Source organism: Hyla sarda, chromosome 1, assembly GCF_029499605.1.
Source record: "Hyla sarda isolate aHylSar1 chromosome 1, aHylSar1.hap1, whole genome shotgun sequence".
Taxonomy (NCBI): Eukaryota; Metazoa; Chordata; class Amphibia; order Anura; family Hylidae; genus Hyla; species Hyla sarda.
The window spans coordinates 588,435,752-588,456,057 of NC_079189.1; the positions used below are offsets into that span (position 1 = coordinate 588,435,752).

General features: G+C 44.8%; 1 protein-coding gene across 1 annotated transcript in view; it reads right to left on the reverse strand.

Annotated features, from left to right (window-relative positions):
* Positions 1–20,306, reverse strand: part of OXCT1 (3-oxoacid CoA-transferase 1) — an 81,517-nt gene that overhangs the window by 58,508 nt on the left and 2,703 nt on the right. The window contains exons 2-6 of the mRNA XM_056545961.1: positions 17,582–17,690; positions 12,328–12,418; positions 5,913–6,048; positions 3,832–3,981; positions 1,668–1,774 (exon numbers count right to left, since the gene is read on the reverse strand). Of these exons, the coding sequence (XP_056401936.1) occupies positions 1,668–1,774; positions 3,832–3,981; positions 5,913–6,048; positions 12,328–12,418; positions 17,582–17,690 (593 nt within the window). The remainder of the gene's footprint in view (positions 1–1,667; positions 1,775–3,831; positions 3,982–5,912; positions 6,049–12,327; positions 12,419–17,581; positions 17,691–20,306) is intronic.

Sequence of the window (20,306 nt, forward strand, 5' to 3'; positions counted from 1 at the left end):
AAAAATGTCCACCCCATCAGGAAGGATATATATGAATAATAAATGATACTCCAGACCGAACCCCTTTGTCGCAACGGCTAACCTTTAATTTAGAGGCCCAGGTCTGAATGTGTTACTATAAAGCAGTGGTTCCCAAACTGTGGACCTCCAGATGTTTTGAAAACTACAACTTCCAACATGGCCCAAAATCCATTGGCTATCCGGGCATGCTTAGAGTAATAGCCTTGCAAAAGCTGGAGGTCCACAGTTTGGAGACCACTGCCACAGAGGCTGGGTATGAGTGCAGAAGTGAGGGCCAAAGATATCTCAGTGTTCTGGAGAAGTTGTTAGGATGGAAAAGGGGAGAGAAAAAAAAAGAAAAAGCGATCCCATATTTTAAGATGACATCACCTGGTGTAGTTTTGTATTCTGCTGTCTGTAGGGTGTCTATTATTTAGGTTTGTAATTACTGTATCCTGTTTTATACTGTAGCTACCAGCCATGCCTAGCAGCTTAAGAGTACATACACACACACACGCTGAATCTTAGTAGAGAGGCTGGACCAGAGCAAGCTTTTATCTTCCCTCTGCAATGTTCAAAGCTATGCTGGGGGTGTGCATATAATATATATTATAAGAGATTATATATCTCTTAATAGCTTGTTCTGGTCAAGCCTCTCTACTAAGAGGAAGAAGATTCAGCAAGCGTAGAGTAGGGTCTCGTGAGGATCTGGTGAGGCAGCCTCTCTTCTAAAAGCCCTTCGAGTAACTGAGGACAATTTAACATACACTACTCAAAAAAATAAGGGGGAATACTTAAAACACAATGTAACTCCGAGTCAATGACACTTCTGTGAAATCACACTGTCCAGTCAGGAAGCAACACTGATTGACAATCAATTTCACATGCTGTTGTGTAAATGGAACAGACAACAGGTGGAAATTATAGTAAATTAGCAAGACACCGCCAATAAAGGAGTGGTTCTGCAGGTGGTGACCACAGACCACTTCTAAGTTACTATGCTTCTTGGCTGATGGCTTAGTCACTTGAATGCTGGCAGTGCTTTCACTCTAGTGGTAGCATGAGACGGAGTCTACAACCCACACAAGTGGCTCAGGTAGTGCAGCTCATCCAGGATGGCACATCAATGCAAGCTGTGGCAAGAAGGTTTGCTGTGTCTGTCAGTGTAGTGTCCAGAGTATGGAGGCGCTACCAGGAGACAGGCCAGTACATCAGGAGATGTGGAGGAGGCCGTAGGAGGGAAACAACCAAGCAGCAGGACCGCTACCTCCGCCTTTGTGCAAGGAGGAGCACTGCCAGAGTCCTGCAAAATTACCTCCAGCAGACCACAAATGTGCATGTGTCTACTAAAACGGTCAGAAACAGACTCCATGAGGGTGGTATGAGGGTGGGGGTTGTGCTTACAGCCCAACACCGTGCAGGACATTTGGCATTTGCCAGAGAACACAAAGATTGGCAAATTCACCACTGGCACCCTGTGATCTTCAGTACAGGAATAAAAAAGAGGTATTTAGGAGCATTTTTAAGTAGAAATGAAGACAAGGATAGCATTAGTATCAAGGACAGATGGGTGGGGGGGGGGGGGGGGAGATTATGGACAGTTTAGTTGAGGATAGGTTCTCTTTAAAGGATTAGTGCAGCCTTTAAGCCTACTTCCATGACCTTACCTGAATACAATGTTGCCGGCACGATCCGCTTTCCAGGCCTTCACCAAGGCAAAGTCTCCAGTGATCGAGTTCTCCATAACAAAGTGGCGGCCATTGAATTCTTTCACCTAGAAGAGAAAAGGTGCAGAATAGTTAAAAAAAAAAAAAAAAAATACCCAAGACATCTCCACATTGTTATCTATTGATGCAATGTCTTAAGAAAAAACAGGAAAAAGGTTTTAAAGATTTGTAAACTCTTTTATTTGCAGTGAATAGTCCCTATACATTGCTGTGTCTCCAGGGCCATAGACTGCAGGATCAGACAGGATTTGCAGTTATACTATTACATCTGTCCCCTGCTACTTGCTCATATACATGTTATAGGTCGGCAAGAATCAGGAACAGATAGAAGCAAATAGGATGACTACAGGGTCAGACTACAAATGACTTGTTTGTGGTCTGTTACCATGGAGACACTGATCTGCACAGAAGGTGTAGACAAAGTAATAGGAGCTAATAAAAATAAACACACACACACACACACACACACACACACTTCATATGTCTTCGAGACAAGTCAAACGTTTTTATGGGTCAGAGCCTATGGCTATGTGCGCACAGAAAGTCTCTGTGCCGACATTCTGGAGACTGAGGGAGCTGGCACAATATGACCGCACAGCAATACACAGTCTCAGATGGCTATGCATGACATGCGGAGTCCAGAGAATAAATGAACAGGTTCATTCTTTCTGCCGACACGGAATTCAGAATTTCCATATCAAACATCTGGCATGGAAATTCCACCATGTGCACAGCGCAGCAGAATCCCATAGAATACAATGGGACTCTGTTCCGGAATCTCTGTGCAGAATTCCATGTTCCGAGGTGTGAACATGGCCTAAGAGCGCTGAGAATCTCAGACACTCGAGTTTTTTGTTTGTTTTTGGTGACTGCAGAGTATGCACTTAATAGGCTCTGTTCACACCACATTTGTGCAGAACATATGGTACATGAAATGGTTTGCTATATATTATTCATGGTAAAAAACAAACATCTATTTTGTAGGACTTCATATTAAAAATGTAGTTGAAAGCGGTTTCCATTAAATGGGCACTGTCATTAAAACTACATTTTTGCTATTGCACTCCTTACTCCCATAAAATCACCATAGCAAACAAAATGCTGCTCTGGAGGTCAGAAGACAGCACTGTGGTCGTGACCGAAGAGAAATCGAAAAAAAAAAAAAAAAATAAAATAAAAAAATAAAAAGACGCATTTCCACTGTAGTATATAGCCCCTAAAAAGTACTGGAAGGATTAAGAGTTTAATAGAAGTAATTTACAAATCTGTTAAACTTTCTGGCACCAATAAAAAAAAAAAAAAAAAGTTTTCCACGGGAGTACCCGTTAAAAAATAAATAAGGTTTCTTTATGCACAAGATCGGAGATAAATTAACTAATCTATGGGGGTCCGACTGCTGGGACCCCCACCAATCCCAAGAAAAGAGAACTCTGATAATCCCCTATGGGACTTCCAAACACTGCCATGAATTGAACTCTGATGTTCAACAGTCTAGCCCGCATGCTACTACTCCAATCAGGTGACCATTGACTTTCTCATGATTGATGGTTCCAGCTGTCTGACACCCCCCACCCCCCCAGAGATCAGCAAGTCATCCTCCATCCACATCATGGGTAAGATTTTTTTTAACCTTGGGATAGCCCCTTTAATGCTCATGTATCTTGCCGTATTACGGCTCCAATTTGTACTTCCATAAAGGTGCACAAGACCTTTAGGATGGGTTTGCACTACATAAATATTCCAGCCAGAGAGTCAGTCTGCTGCGGGTGGGCGATCAGTCTGTTCTAGGATTGCTCCGATGTGCGCCATCTGCATAGACTGCGAGGCATATCCAAGCGGATCCTGGCTAAAGAATGAACTTTAGTTGGATTACCCCTTTAAGGTTCCATGCATTGGGCTCTACCACGAGTGTGCAAAACCGTGATCGGTAAGAAAACCTCAGCCTGGTTAAGACTTGCCGGGATGGAGTTTACATAGGATGTGGGTATCAGGCAACACTACGGATCACAGGGAACAAATATTGGAGAGTTCACTTTACGAGTCCCTTGGAAACTGTAGTGATAAAGCAGAGTTACAGCAAGAGCGCGCCATAAATCCTCCTTACCTCCTTAGGTTCGCTGGCGATCGCTATTGTGCCGTCTTTATTATATTTTATAGGTGCTCCTCCTTGTTGGATTAATGTGCCGTAACCTGTGGGTGTATAAAACGCTGGAATACCTGCGCCGCCGGCTCGAACTTTCTCCGCAAGGGTTCCCTGAGGAGTAATAAAAGACAATTTCTCCTTGAAACATTTATTTTTCTGTAACAAGCATAATCCTCTTCTATTAGACGGCCTCACAAAGCTGGAGCAGTGCAGGGACCGTCTATCAGCTACGAAACATGACATATGCTTTGTTAGACGCACGTGGAGCGGCACTTTGCTCCTTACTGAACGTCCTTGTAGACAAGGTCACAGATCCCATATGCTGCATTAGCTGGCGCCTTGCCGTGCAGTTTCTCCTTTACACAAGGTGATCAGAACATGATGCTTCTAGGATATAGGACTGCCGTTCTGTACCTGCTGTAATCTACCATTTCTTATAGTTACCAGCGGGTCAGGAAACTGGCGCAATCTTAGGACTGCAGGTAGAATGGAGACCCTAGTCTCCTTTTAGAATTAACGCTCGAGCGGCGAGTACTGGAGCGTCGCCGCTTCATTTATTCTATATAGGAGCTGGCGAAGATCGAGTACAACGTCCTTGGCCAACCCCCCCCCCCCTTTAAACATAGACACCAGCTGAGGTATTTAGCATGGTGCAGTATTTTCGTGACCTTTAAGAATTTTTATAACACTAAGGCTACTTCCACACTGCTGTCAGTCTCCACTATTCGAAGCTCCGTCGACAACTCTGACGGATCCCATTCAAGTGAATGGGGTCTGTTGGTACCCATCTTTTTTTGTTTAGCTTTGACCTGTTTCAGGGTCCGTTAAAGGGGTACTCCAGTGAAACTTTTTTTTGTTTTTATTTTTTTTATAATCAACTGGTGCCAGAAAGTTAAACAGATTTGTAAATTACTTCTATTAAAAAATCTCATTCCTTCCTGTACTTATTAGCTGCTGAATACTACAGCGGAAATTCTTCTCTCTTTGAAACATCGAGCTGTCTGCAGACACGACCACAGTGCTCTCTGCTGACATCTCTGTCCATTTTAGGAACTGTTCAGAACAGCATATGTTTTCTATGGGGGATTTCCTTTTATTCTGGACACTTCCTAAAATGGACAGAGATGTCAGCAGAGAGCACTGTGCTCATGATGTCAGCAGAGAGCTCTGTTTCAAACAGAAAAGAATTTCCACTGTAGTATTCAGCAGCTAATAAGTACAGGAAGGATTAAGATTTTTTAATAGAATTAATTTACAAATCTGTTTAACTTTCTGGCACCAGTTAAAAAAAATAATAATAAAAGTTTCACCGGAGTACCTCTTTAAGTGCAAGAAAAAAAAAAAAAAAATAGGCGCAGAACGGACTCTGAACAGGATGGATGCCAATGGCAGTGTGAAAGCACCCTTAGGAGGGATATTCCAGCCATAGACATGTAATCCCCTATCCAAAGGATAGGGGATAAGATGTCCGATCATGGGGGGGGGGGCTCTCTGATCTCTGCCAGGCTGCTGCTCCAGTCTCGGAAACCTCTGTTTTTCCGGGACAGGAGACGTGATGTCATGCCACGCATTCTTCATTCATGTCTAAGGGAGGGGGCGTGACTGCTGTCACACCCCCTCCCTTGGACATGAATGGAGGGGGTGTGGCATCAGGTCTCTTGTCCCAGAAACACAGAGGTTACCGAGACTGGAACAGCAGCACGGCAGAGAACGGCAACGCTGCACAGAGATTGTGGAGGGTCCCAGCAGCAGGAACCATCGTGATCAGACATCTTATCCCTATCCTTTAGATAGGGGGGATAAGATATCAGTGACTGGAACACCCCTTTAACTGGATGTGTTGTGTATGGAACTATTCTTACAGAATTGTACTAGTACCGTTATGAGTGGTGCAGCTTTTACAGGATTGTACTCGCAGTGCTGTGTAGTGCAGCGTGATGGTATTGATGCACACAAATGATTAGGGAAGTATTATGGCAGCCGTTCCAGAACAGGTATGTTCTACAAAGAAGGATCACAAAAATCTGTGATGGATGGATCACCTGAGGTACAAGCTCCACTTCCAGCTCTCCTTGGAGATACTGCCTTTCGAATTCTGCATTTTCGCCAACATAGGAGGACACCATGCGCTTGATCTGCTTGGTGTTCAGGAGTTGGCCCAGGCCAAAGCCATCAACTCTACAAAAAAAAAAAAAGACGCAAACTGTAAAAGCAGTGTAGAAAGTGTAGGAATGCCAGACGCTATACAGATCAAGGAAATGCGTGTGCAACTCACAACCCGATGGTATACCGTATTTGACGCACTTATTCTTCCCCAAAACTGGGGCGAAAAAAGTCGGTGCGTCTTATACGGCGAATACACCCTATCGTGGCGGTCCCTGTGGCCATCAACGGCCGGGACCCACGGCTAATACAGGACATCACCGATCGCGTTGATGCCCTGTATTAACCCTTCAGATGCGGCGATCAAAGCTGACCGCCGTGTCTGAAGGGAAAGTGACACTAACCCCGGCTGTTCAGTCGGGCTGTTTGGGACCGCCGCGATTTCACCACGGCGGTCCCGAACAGCCCGACTGAATAGCTGGGTTAGTGCTTACAGGACACCGGGAGGGACCTTACCTGCCTCCTCGGTGTCTTCTCCGTCTCCGTTCAGGGATCCCCTGTATGGCCGGCGCTCTCCTTCGTCATCACGTTGTCGCGTACGTGCGTCGGCGTGTGTAGCGGCGCAATGGTGGCAACGGAGAGCGAGGATACCCGGCCGGCAGCAGAGACGTTCCGGAGCGACGGAGACATGGCGACAGCGATGGAGCGACATCCAGGGCAGCGGTGACGGGTCCAGAGCGGCGGGGACACGTGAGTATTACCTCCTATGCAGTGGTCTTCAATCTGCGGACCTCCAGATGTTGCAAAACTACAACTCCCAGCATGCCCCGGCTGTCCGGGCATGCTGGGAGTTGTAGTTTTGCAACATCTGGAGGTCCGCAGATTGAAGACCACTATTGGGTTCAAAATCTTTATTTTTTTAGATTTTGCACCTATAAATTGGGTGCGTCTTATTCGCCGGTGCGTCCTATAGGGCGAAAAATACGGTATGCGGTCAAGAAATCGGTCCCCACCGACAAAATACAACACTTGTAAAATTATATTAACCACACCTCAAGGATCTCACCATCACTGATGGTGCAAAATTAACATTGGAAACAATTTCATAAAAATAAAAAGATTTATTAAACAATTAGACCTTTAGTTTTAGATAAAATGCATATCAAGAACACAGAATTAAAAAAGTATGGCACTAATATTAACATTTAACCAAATGGCCCAAAATCTATATAGCTATACAGATCAAGTATTAATGGGGGAGATTAATCAAAACTTGTGTAGATGAAAAGTTGAATAGTTGCCCTTAGCAACCAGATAGGTTTCATTTTTTCAGAAGCCTTTTCAAAAGTGAAAGAAGCAATCTGATTGGCTGCTACTGGTAAACTTTTCCTCAGTATATAATGAGTCTCCCCCAATATGTCTAATTTACTATGGCACCATTTGTTAAACACACTTAATTTCTTTTTTAGAACGTTAGAGGGCTAAAAACAATTTATGTGGTGTGGGGGGGGGGTTGAGATTTATCAAAATTTGTCCAGAGGAAAAGTTGAGTTGCCCATAGGAACCAATCAGATCACTTCTTTCATTTTTAACAAGGTCTCTGAAAAATGAAAGAAGTGATCTGATTGGTTCCTATGGGCAACTGGTGAACTTTTCCTCTGCACAAGTTTTGATGAATCTCTCTCCTTCCCCCCCCCCCCCCCCTCCATTGGTCACTTTATTACGTACAGTCGTTCTATGGCTTATACTCTGATCAATTCATTCTACTCCATCCCAGAGATGGTCATAGAACCAAGATTCAGAGATTGTTATGGCCAGGAAGCAAGAAGAATTTGCCGCCATGTTTCTGGAACCTATCCATGTCTATAAAAGCCTTGCGGATGGCGCATTGTCCTGCTGACATCTACTTCTGCCGTACCCAAGGTCACAGGTCTGAATTTTAAGTGCAGATCCAAGGGACAGCATCTGCCTGCGCCCTGAACTGAACCTAAACATTACGACAGTCAGGAGAAGCCACAAGGGTCAACAGGTTTGAGCAAATAGAACATCCAGATAGGGATTATCTTATCTCAATGAGCCGTCAATGGCAGAAGAGGAGAAGCGATGAGATAACGGTGATCCACATGGGCGGCTACTGGAAGGAGGCACAGGCGGGGAATATACACTGCAAATATCACCTGTATACACTCTTGTCTACACAGCGTCCAATCTACGGGATTGATGCTGTATTCTGGGAGAAATAATTTAAACCAAAAACTTAAAGGGCACCTCTCATCAAATAAACTTTTGATATATTTTAGATTAATGAATGTTGAATAACTTTCCAATAGCATGTTAATGAAAAATATGCTTCTTTCTATTGTATTTTTCCCGATCAGTCCTGTCAGCAAGCATTTCTGACTCATGCTGGAGTCCTAAACACACAGAGCTGCCAGCCTGCTTTGTTCACAGCCAAACAGGCTGTGAACAAAGCAGGCTGGCAGCTCTGAGTGTTCTCCTTTGTGAACAAAGCAGACTGGCAGCTCGTAGTGTTTAGGACTCATTAGCATGAGTCTGAAATGCTTGCTGCCAGGACTGGTAGGGAGACCCCTAGTGGTCATTTCCTCAAAGTGGAAAATTAAATAGAAAGAAGCATATTTTTTTAATAACATGCAATTGTAAAGTTATTCTGCATACAGTAATCTATAATATATCACAAGTTTTTTTTGATGAGAGGTACCCTTTAACTCAAGTTTGTTTACACAACAGGGGCAGAAGAAACAGGCTTTGTTGTTCATAGCAACCAACAACACTGCTTTTATTTTTAAGAAGAATATGCTGCTCGGCAATTGCGCAAATCATAGAATAGCGCCATTTTGCTGCAATTTCGACAAACATATTAGAGAAATTAATTAAAAACACAAAAGAAAAGAAAAACGCACTGTGTGAACACAGCCCAAGGCTGAGCAATCTTACAAGAGCATCACTGACGCTATAACTACCAGCTGCGGAGATTACAAGGAGGTCACAGGCGCCATCTAGTGGCAGTCTTAAGACATACAGCTAACAAAAAGCATTTTACTTTTAACCCCTTAGTGAACAGAGGGGTGAGCGATAAACATGCACCAGAAAGGAGGTGCAGAGGACTGCGAGTTAGATTGAGAGCAATACTGGGGGAAAGAAAGGAGTGGAACCATGCGCCATCATCATTTGTTGATATTTGGCTGTGCATTTGCTAACTCTATTTAACCCCTTTATTTAGCATTCTGGATACATATTCCTTTGAGAAGGCTACCCCCACTTTGTAAGGGGGCAAAGAGGTTTCACCTGTTTTGAAAAACTAAAAGTGTAATCTTTTGGTGAAGAGAATGGTGATGGCGATTTGCTTGGGTTGGCATAAGTTATTTACCCTTTATTTGTATTTCTCTTACATTTTTGCAAGCTTATATTTGTATAAGCCTCTATTTGCGCTCTGAGGGAACAGCCACATTTCATTTTGCAGTTTTTCACTGTAGTCAGGGCCCCTGAAATATAGGTCAAACCAGCCCCCTATGACTACAGTCACTGGCAGAACCAATCTTCTAAGGCTCAGAATCTCCGCCATGTTGTGGGGCATCCAGCAATCACTGTTTGCTTGGTCTAAGAAACGCAGCTACATTGCCACTGGCTCAATAAGTGCTATGCAGTGAATATAGTCAGTGTTTAACCAGGGTGCCTCCAGCTGTTGAAAACTACAACTCCCAGCATGCCCGGACAGCCATTGGAGTGAAAGCATGTACATGGTGGGTGGGATGCTCAGCATTGGATCACCACTGCTTATATACTTTGCACAATAAATCCCGGCCAGATAGGGGATAAGAAACCACAGCATTATTGCTCTAGCTTTTCCCTACTGATGAGAACAAGGAAGGTAGGATCCAGCTCAAATGCTAAATAAAATCCTTTTATTGTGGACAAAGCAGGAACAAGGAGGTAGTTACGCGTTTCAAGCGCTCTTAGTCATACAACATGTAAAAGGGAGACAGGAGGAGACATTTTAACTCCTTCCAGACTTCATGATGGTCACAAATTGTAAAAAGTACATAGGCCAGGTTAAAAACCAATGTAAGAAGAATGGGTTAAAACCAAAAAAATATAAAATTATATATAGATGAAGTCAGGCTGCTCACCACTCTCGCGTCTGCTGCACTCTCTCGTGCTACGGACACCGGTACCGCTCCCGGCTTAGTAGAAGTCACACAGGAAAAAACGTCCGGCACTCGGGAAGATGCAGGTAAAACTTGTCAATGGCTTTATTCACACGCTTAAGGCAGGACACAATCTGACGCGTTTCGCACACTCAGGTGCTTAGTCTACGACTAAGCACCTGAGTGTGCGAAACGCGTCAGATTGTGTCCTGCCTTAAGCGTGTGAATAAAGCCATTGACAAGTTTTACCTGCATCTTCCCGAGTGCCGGACGTTTTTTCCTGTGTGATAGATGATAGATTATAGATAATTATACATATATACACACATACATATATATATATATATATACATATACACACACACATATGGAGACAGATAATACAAATATCAAATGCCATGTATATGTAAAGTAAAGAAAAAGAGAAATGATGTAAACTCTAAATACCTGTATAAAAAATAGTAATTATATCTTGAACAATGTATGTTTATGTATTTTATAACGTAAGCTGGCATAAGGAGGACGTATCTCTCTGGTAAGAAGCCCACATGAAAAGTTGAACAGAGAAAACAGGAACAAATAGATAAATATAAATGAATAGAAAACGGATTCAGATAAAGATTGAACAAAAGCTATTCCAGGCAACAATGGGGCCAAAAAAAAAAAAAAAATATATATATATATATATATATATATATATATAGTTAGGAAATACCCCTTTAAATATTGGAAAATCTTGAAAGGAAATGTATATTCTCTTAGTGAGTGTCCGGACAACAAGTATAAATATGCTTACAAGCAAACCCAGTTTAGCCGGAATACTCTTCTAATTAGATAAAGATAGATGGAAACTGACTAAACGCATAAAGTCAAAGAGCTTACATTTTGATCATAGCCGTACACTACAGCCATCTACAGATTCCCCTTTAGTCCCTGCTGTTCCTGTAATCCGCTCTGTTCTCACACTGTGCACCAATTTACCCTGGCGCTCTTCTCCCTCATTGCACGGTCCTCTGGAGTCGCCTCATTAGGACTTAATGTACATAATGTAGTGAATTATTAATAAGAACATGTCATAGGTCACATACTGTGTCGGTAGCATCGCTCATTAGATAACTGCCTGGAAACACAAGTGCAGGACGTCTATACAGATGAAGCAGAGCTGGTTGTGTCATTAGGCACATCGTGACAATATAAAGACATGGTCACAAGGCTTTATTATAATCTACAAACAACAGAGCTTCAAAGAGCTAAAGAAATCAGCTCTGCTACATTATACAGACAATAATTCTGTCTGCCAAGGGTTACGTAATCTGTGCGGCAACATCACCACCCAGACTGGGCGCTCAGCCTGGCATTCCTGCATGGATCAGATGACGCAGAACAGCTAAAAACCCTTACAGAAGTTAATGCGGCAGTAAGACCAAGTTTAAAAAGAGGTACTCCATTGGAAAATAAGTTTTTAAAATCAACTGGTGCCAGAAAAGTTACAGATTTGTAATTTATTTCTATTTAAAAATCTTAATCCTTCCAGTACTTATCAGCTGTGGTGTACTACAGAGGAAGTGGTGTAGTTCTTTGCAGTCTTACCACAGTGCTCTCCGTTGCCACCTCTGTCCATGTCAGGAAGCAAAGTAGGAGCAAAATTCACATAGCAAACCTTCTGTTCTGGACAGTTCCTGACATGGACAGAGGTGGTAGCAGAGAGCACTGATCAGACTGGAAAGAACTACACAACCTCCTCTGGAGCATACAGCAGGTGATAAGTACTGGAAGGTTTAAGATTTTTTTTTACTATTTTTTTACTAACTATTTGTCACCAGTTGATTTGAAAGAAATTGTTTTCCATTGGAGTACCCGTTTAAATGCAAGCCAAAGCAGAACTAGTCACACATGAGTAGAAAGGTTTCTTAATACATGACTTCCCATTAATAGCCCTATTAAAAACATATTGCACAGTCAGCCTCTTCGGCCTAAAGTGGCTGATAACAGGGAACAGCAGCATGGATTCATTACACTGTAAGCTAAATACTTTTGTATTAGTTCACATTTAAGATTACACAAGACCTACACACAGGCCTATATCCAGAACTTCTAAAGACGACCAGGGCTCACAATGTATTACACAGTTTTCCAAAAGCAGCAACTTGTACCCATACGTGGGGGTAAACAGAGGATGGGCACTTACCCCGCATTGTTGCTCACAGCAGTTATTCCTTTCACACCGGTTTTAATGAGGCCCCCGATAAGATTTTCTGGAATTCCGCACAAACCAAAACCTGGAGAAGAGCAAGCAGAACTATCAGGTCAAGATCTTCAAGCGGTTATCACAATTATCCAAGATATGACTTCTTCAGGGGCAGGAGAGGGGATGTAGACAGACGGGGAATAGGGAGGGGAGTATATTGTTCACAAGTTTAGATGTTAAAATTATACATATACATGGGTATATGCTCTTGCCACTAGGAGGCGCTGGGAAAAGAGATTAGAGAAAATAAAAATAAGGGGAGCAGAACGCCCTGAGAAGGAGCATCCCTGGACAACGGAGCAGCTGACATGGGAACTGGAGGCTCCCGAGGTGACCTGAAGGTTCTACACCTGTAGGGGAAGAAACGCCAACATCCGCAAAATGCTTCTAGAGACCTACTTATATGTTGAGACAAGAAGAAGAGAAGTACAGAAAGACCGCCCCACAAATGGGATGGCAGAGAAGTCTGGGCAGGAGCACTACACATGCTCCAGACCGCAACCATCACTAAGGCCTGAAGAACCAGGAGGGCCAATCTAGAAAATAAGGCACGCCACAGCAGTATAGGATAGTGCCCAATACAAGGAGACTAACCGGTCTTGGACCCCAGCAGTCCAATTGGACCAGAGTATTCTGAAATATCCCGTCAGAACAGGAACAGAGGGGGACAAAGGGAACCCAGCTGGGTCCCCCAGGTCCTGGGCACATGAAGGTTACCCAAAAGAGACTGTTGCGTCAGCATAGCGCAACTGACATTGACAAAGGGAAGGATGAACACACCCCTTCTGGGAGACCGCGCCAAGGGAAGAGGAGTGCGATGGAAGGACCAAGACAACAGATTGTGGCCAAACCAGCTGTCGCTGAGCCATACATGAATGCATAAACTCCTCCAGCAGAGTGCCCAGGCAGCATGAGCAGCAGAAGATAAACAAGAAACGAGGGGGTACCAGGCAGAGCACACAGGCAAAGCCGGCGAACGCGCTTCTGATTGTGTTCAGCAAACCAATGACCCAGCCAGGCATCCCACCTATGTAAGGGGGGAAGAGATGGCTCCATCTTGGTAGTAAAAAAAAATGCTCAGCGAAATAAATCCCCTACTGGAGGGGGGAAAAACGAGGGGCAGTCGAGATGGAAAACACAGGCACAGACCGTGCCAAGCTACCTGATCGCTGCACCCCCGGAGGAAGGGGGATTGCCAAGTGTGCCAGGTACTGTAGTAGCCTGCAAATCCCACCTGCGGTAATGCAAACACAGCCCTGCGGCAATGGGTTAAAGAACTGGGTGAACATTGCAACCCTACGACAGCCTACCGAGGCATGGAGGAGCCATCTGTATCCCCAGGGGGATCTGAGCCCTTGACAACGAAGCTGGGTAAGGAAACAAAAGCGTGAGCACGAATGCAAGTAAGGAGCATACTTCTCAACATACGACCTGTGGGAAAAAAAATAAATAAATAAAATAATGTGCCTAAAAGCTGTGGCAACTGAGCCATCCTGGCCAGTCTAAGGCAGTAGAGCAGACGACAGGCACCCTGCACAGGAAAACCAGGTAGGAGACATGGACACATGGGGGGGCAGAACACAGCGAATTGCCCCATTAGGCCCCATGGTGGAAAAGAGGTGCTCTACCACAGATTTGTAAAAACAAGACCACAGGAAGGCCCGAGGTACACCCCACCGAAAAGGAGGTGAGGTGGGCTCTATGGGGAAGATTAAATCATTGAGTTTACCCATTTGTGTATTTTTTTTGCGCAAAATATTTGCGCAGTGACTTTCATTGCGTCTTTTTTGTTCGCCTTTGATAGAATATTTCCCGATGTTCTCTGCATGCTCATGTACCGTAAAAAGATAAATGCTTTTACACACTAATTGCACATTTTTGTTTAGATATTAAAACTTTATGCAAAGGCAACAGATTTTGCACAAATATAGAACACCGAGGAGTACATGTACGAATGTGTCAGACGGTAGACACATGGAATATGTGTTTGCGCAAAATTTATTAACAAGCTTGCACGCGGTTTGCAAGAAAAAAGTTTATAAATTAGAAAGCACTGACAGGGTTTTAAATGATTTCTACCTCACACCGACATTGATAAGTCTCCCCTAATATGTGCAGAGTGTCCATAGCATATGTAGGGATACAAGACAAGTAATGAGGTACCAAGACCGCGGCCATGAAAAAAAAAAAATAAATAAATAATCAAAACAAAACATATCAAAAGTCCGACTGGATGGAAAATAGGCGTAGCACCCATGGTGTGCCATAACCATGCCCTTAGCAGACTAACATCAAGCCCTCTGAAAGGAGAATAGAGACTTCCGCCGTTTCTGCGTAGGTCCAGTGAACCTGCAGGAAAGGCCCACACCCTATCTGCTAATGGTGCTACATACCAGGACTGCTGTCGCAGACACAAGATAAAGGATGCATGAAGGGAGGGGAAATCATACAGACAGTATGACTTACTGGTAAAAGGTCCAATGAACCACTGAGACACTGTTGTCGGACTGCACATTGAGAGTGGGTTACTGGACTTCAGCTTCGGGGCGGCATGAATGGTAGGTGGCCTCGTGGATTAGAAAACCATGCAAACACGTTCTGGCCAATTGGCCAAGGGACACACTGGGTCCCTTCGGTCAGAACCACCCACTGAAAGAGGGTTACCAGCCTTCAGCCGTGTGAGCGGCAGGCACGTGATGAGGGGCCCGCGAACCACCATGTGGTGCATTGTATAGGGCCCATGGAACACATGGGTCATTTTTCACTTGGCAGTGGCTCAACTGAACTTCTGCCATGGTGCGGGAAATGTATGGTAGGTGACCAGATTGAGAAGAAAAATAGGCAGATAACCATCTGGTTGACTGGTGTAGGATTCCTGAACACGCAGGGTCACTCCTTCGAACCCTCCCACTGAAAGTGGGGTACCGGAGTGCGGGCGATTTGATGGGCGACCTGGTGGTGTAGAAGACCATACAGACCAATGTCTGGCCAACAGGCATACAGTCCCTCTTAACTGCGGGGACACTCTTCCAGATTCCTCCCACCAGCAGCAAGGTACAGGAAACCCCAGCCACACACAGAACAGCCTCCTGATGGGAGACTCCGTGGCAGAAACCGTGCAGACCACAGTGTAGGTTAGACCTCCAGGTGCTGGCCAGTGGCGATAAGGGGACAACACAGATAGTATCCCCATCTTCCTGGGAGATCTGGGGAGGCTTAAGAGCCATGGATTGTATCCCCGTAGCCCTGCATAGGGTCCATTGTACACGCTGTGTCACTTCTTCAGACACCTTGCTCGAGCAGTGGGGTACCGAAACTCCAGCCACAAATGTGGCAGCCATGTGACAAGCGGTGGCGGAAACCACGCAGACAACTGTCTGGCTTACCGGTATCGGGTCCATTCTGTGTCCACTCAGGGTCACTCCCTCGGAAACTCTCACTAATAGTGGGGATCTGAAACTCCAGCCAGGGATGCGGCAGGCATGTGATTGGTGCCCAGTGGTGGAGGAAACCATGCAGCAACTAGTCAGGCTGATTGCATGCACACTTCAAAATCACTCCTTGATGGGTGACTGGCCGTGGCAGAGACCACTACTGGTTTCCTAGTACCCTCCTGGGAATAAGGGGCCGCATGGTGGACTCTTCAGGTACAGGGCAGCCGAAGAAGGCTTAGGCATGAAAGAGGGGGACCCCCCCGGAAGGGTCCCCAGCTTCTGCCAGGAAGCATATGCACCAGCAGGAGCACCCCACTGGCATCATGATCCGGAGGGAGTGACAAATTCGGCCACGGCAGACATCGCATGGCACCCAGCAGTAGGGGAAAAGACTGTTACTGAATGTATACCCAGGATTTTCCAAAGGATCGAGAAAGCATTGTCTGTCATCCGCCACAGTGATTCATATATGCTCCCTCACCAAGTGGGAACCCTGTAGGCATGCCTCAAGAGGCATAAACTGTGTCCTACTAGGCACCATTATAGACACTTATGCCAAAGCAGCCCCCAGAACAAAAATACATTTAATATATGTTCCCCAGAAGATCTAAAGCAGAATAAAACAGACCAAAGGTTGTAACAGCTGTTGGTTGCCACTAGAGGGAGAACACTAGAAGGAACTGAAAGTCAGGGGCTGAAAAAGATCCATTGGCCACTAGAGGGCACTGAACACTGCCAAAAGGTCTGAGAGACCAGAGTTAGATTATACAGTACAGTATACATTTTTGTTTGTAATAAACATGGCAGGAAAAAGGGGGAGTCAGGGAGCCTTGCGAAGTATCTGCACCGCACGATCCCCTGAGTGCCTGCCATAGTAGAACCATGTTTCCCTCCTGCAGGAACACTGACAGACATTAATATACTGTACATATATGGCCACTGGAGCAGTGAAGGACCACCGCAGTGTAAGAATGCCTTTAAGTCGCAGCATACGCTCCAAGACTAGAAGGATGGAACATGCTCAAGACATGCGGAGGAGGAATAAAGCTAACCCCCGCTTCGCACGCTGCGGGGAAGAAGAAGGTGGGCAGAGATAAGCGCCACTCCGCTGAGCGCATAATGATGCCGGACAAACACAGGGCACCCCTATGAAAATTAATGATGACTTAATGAATCACCCGGCGGCTGAGGGTAAGGGCACGCTGCTGTGCTATGGAGCTATGATCGGCTCCCTTACAGTCCGTCCGCAAGTCAGTGAGCGCTCTCCGCTCGGCCGACCATCAGATGGGGGAAAGTGATACGGAGAGTCTATAGAAGGCCCCCGCCAGACAATAAAATGAGTGCTTCCAATCACTCCCCTTACTAATAGAACCCATGAAAATGTAGGGTTAACCCTTGAGTGCCAGCCATGCTAGAGGTACCCCTGAATGCAGGGAGAAAAAAAAAAAAAAAAAAAGCAGTCTTCAGCCAGCTTATGGCCACACTGCATTATGCCAAGCTGCCATAGCGAGATGAGCAGGGGCAAGTGGAGGACCCGGACCAATGGTTCAAACTCCAGGCCTGTGTCTTGCCTCCTACTAACACTAGCTAAAACAGATTACCTCACTTCCAGTGGGCGAGTACATCCTGCCAGGGAGGAGCTGACTTTAGTGTGAGCGCCTCCTAGTAGCAAAAGCATATACCCATCAGTAAGGGAGATAGAGATATAGATCGATATATATTAAAAATAAAATAAACACATATAAAAAATAAAAAGTTACCGCCAACCAGCAGCGTGGCGCCATCTGGTATGTCCTGCACCGCTTCAACCGGATCACTGTAGAACTTAGCATTGTGTGAATTGGATGTAGAGAAGTAACAAGCACAGACCTGAAATCACAACATTCAATGAGTGGAACGGAAGAATAAAAATTTTAATTATATATACACACACAATTTTTTTATTTTATTTATATTTTTATTATTATTTTACATATATTATTTTTATCATCAATAATAAAATTGCCAAAACATGCAGGGAAATTCTTCCTCCCAGTTTGCATATAGAGGCTTGTTATATATAGACCCAAAAGGTGTGTTCCATAAAAAAAAAAAAAAAAAATGTTTTTGTTTTTTTAAACTTTGGTCTCTTTTCAACTAAGTGACATCAGGGAATGAGGGGGGGGGGCACGCAGCTGTTCTATATCTGGCCGTGTCGCCGTCACATTCCTTGGTAGTAAGTGACCTTGCTTATAACGCCCTCAAGTGAGAACAATGTAGGTTAAAGTGAACAGTCATGGGATCCTGGCGGCGGCACTGCCCCGGGCAATGAGTCCTAGCAACCTGCATGTGCTGGCATACCGGATCTGTATATAAGACGCACAGGATCCCATGGAAACAATTCTGGTGTTACCTACAAAGTCTCGTGTGGACTTTTCTTTTTCAATGCCCAAATTTTTTTTAGATCTTTTTTTTATTTATGAATAAGGTAAAGAGATTATTGCACACTTCCCTTATATGGACACATTTCTATGTCTATTACAGCCACAAGTATAGATGAGCGAATTTACAGTAAATTCGATTCGTCACGAACTTCTCGGCTCGGCAGTTGATGACTTATCCTGCATAAATTAGTTCAGCTTTCAGGTGCTCCCGTGGGCTGGAAAAGGTGGATACAGTCCTAGGAGACTCTTTCCTAGGAATGTATCCACCTTTTCCATCCCACCGGAGCACCTGAAAGCTGAACTAATTTATGCAGGAAAAGTCATCAACTGCCGAGCCGAGAAGTTTGTGACGAATCGAATTTACTGTAAATTCGCTCATCTCTAGCCACAAGTCTCCGGCCTGATCATAGACCTGGCGACCGCTATCATTTCTGCACTGAATTCTACACTTCAATGGGATTTTGCTGTCCCAGTCACACAGAGGAATTTCATTGAAGTGAATTGGCAAAATTCAGCAAAAAACCTAGGGGGAAGATTTATCAAAACCTGTCCAGAGGAAAAGTTTCCCAGTTGCCCATAGCAACCAATCAGATCGCTTCTTTCATTTTTAACAAGGTCTCTGCAAAATGAAAGCAGCCATCTGATTGGTTGCTATGGGCAACTTTACCTCTGCACAGGTTTTGATAAATCTTCCCCCAGTGCAGAATTTCGGCAGTGTGAAATCGGCCTTTGAGTCATGAGGCCTGTGATAGAGTTGGGACATGTATCTATTATCCTGTAGTACAACAAGGCCCAGCGCTCCCTCTCGCCTGGTATATGTTCCTCCACTAAAGCTCAGATATAAGCCCAGTCCCTGGCACTGTGTACAGTCACATAAGCAGGGGTCAAAGCATGGAAAAAAAAAAGTGTGGGAACTCTTCCACATAAGGATTGGTCCTGCAGGATTCCTGCTAATGGGAATGGTGTCCCTGCTGTGGAAAAAGTGCAGGAACTCAGTTCCCACGCGTTCCTGCAGTTCTTGAGCCCTGCACATAAGGATTATCCAACCAGCTTGGAGATAAAACCTTGTTTTCCTCTTCATACGGTCCTAAATTTCGAATCCATCCACCTTTAGGGTGCATTCCCATTTTGCTGCTGCGTATTTTCCTAACCATTGACTTCAATGGGAAAATAAAATACGCAGCAGCAAATACGCCAGGTGGGAACGTACCCTTACACGGACACAACAGGAGGGAGCTTCACAAGGGGCTATGCAGCCTAAGGATACGTTCACACGCGCGGATTTAGCGGCGAATCCGCTTGTGAAGGCCCCGCTCTATGCTGACTTTACATGTGCCTGCTGGTAGCGGCAATACGCCGCTACGAGCAGACACACTGAGCTAGGCAGAGAGCTCCCACGATGTGCGAGTATACTGCGACTCGCACATCGCAGTGTGCCTGCTGGTAGCGGCGTATTGCCGCAACCAGCAGGCACATGTAAAGCCAGCATAGAGCGGGCCTTCACCAGCGGATCTGCAGTGTAAAATACGCTGTAAATCCGCGCGTGTGAACGTACCCTTAGGCTAGGTTCACACTGCTGAATCTCTGGGCAGAAAGTTTCTGCCCAGGGATTCCGAGTGCGGCCAGCGCCGACTGAATCAGTCGGCGCTAGGACCGCGTGGACACTGCAGTCTCCAATAGACTGCGGTGTGTTCAGCGAGTATTTCCAACGCCATTCTTCAGGCGGAAATTTCCAAGTGGATTTTCCGTTCACAAATTCCGAAGTCTGAATTTGTGAACGGAAACTCATTCACTATACTATACATTTTAGTAAGCGGAATTGCAGGCGGAAATTCAGTAGTGTGAACCTAAGGCTATGTGTTCACAAGAAAAATACGTACCTTTTTGTATTGATCGGACTTGATCACTTTTTATTCGTTTTTTCATGATATAAAAAGTGACCAAAAATGCACTATTTTGGACTTTGGATTTTTTTGCGCGCACGCCATCGACTGTGCGGTTTAATTAATCATATTTTTATAATTCGGACATTTCCGCACGCGACGATACCACATATTTATTT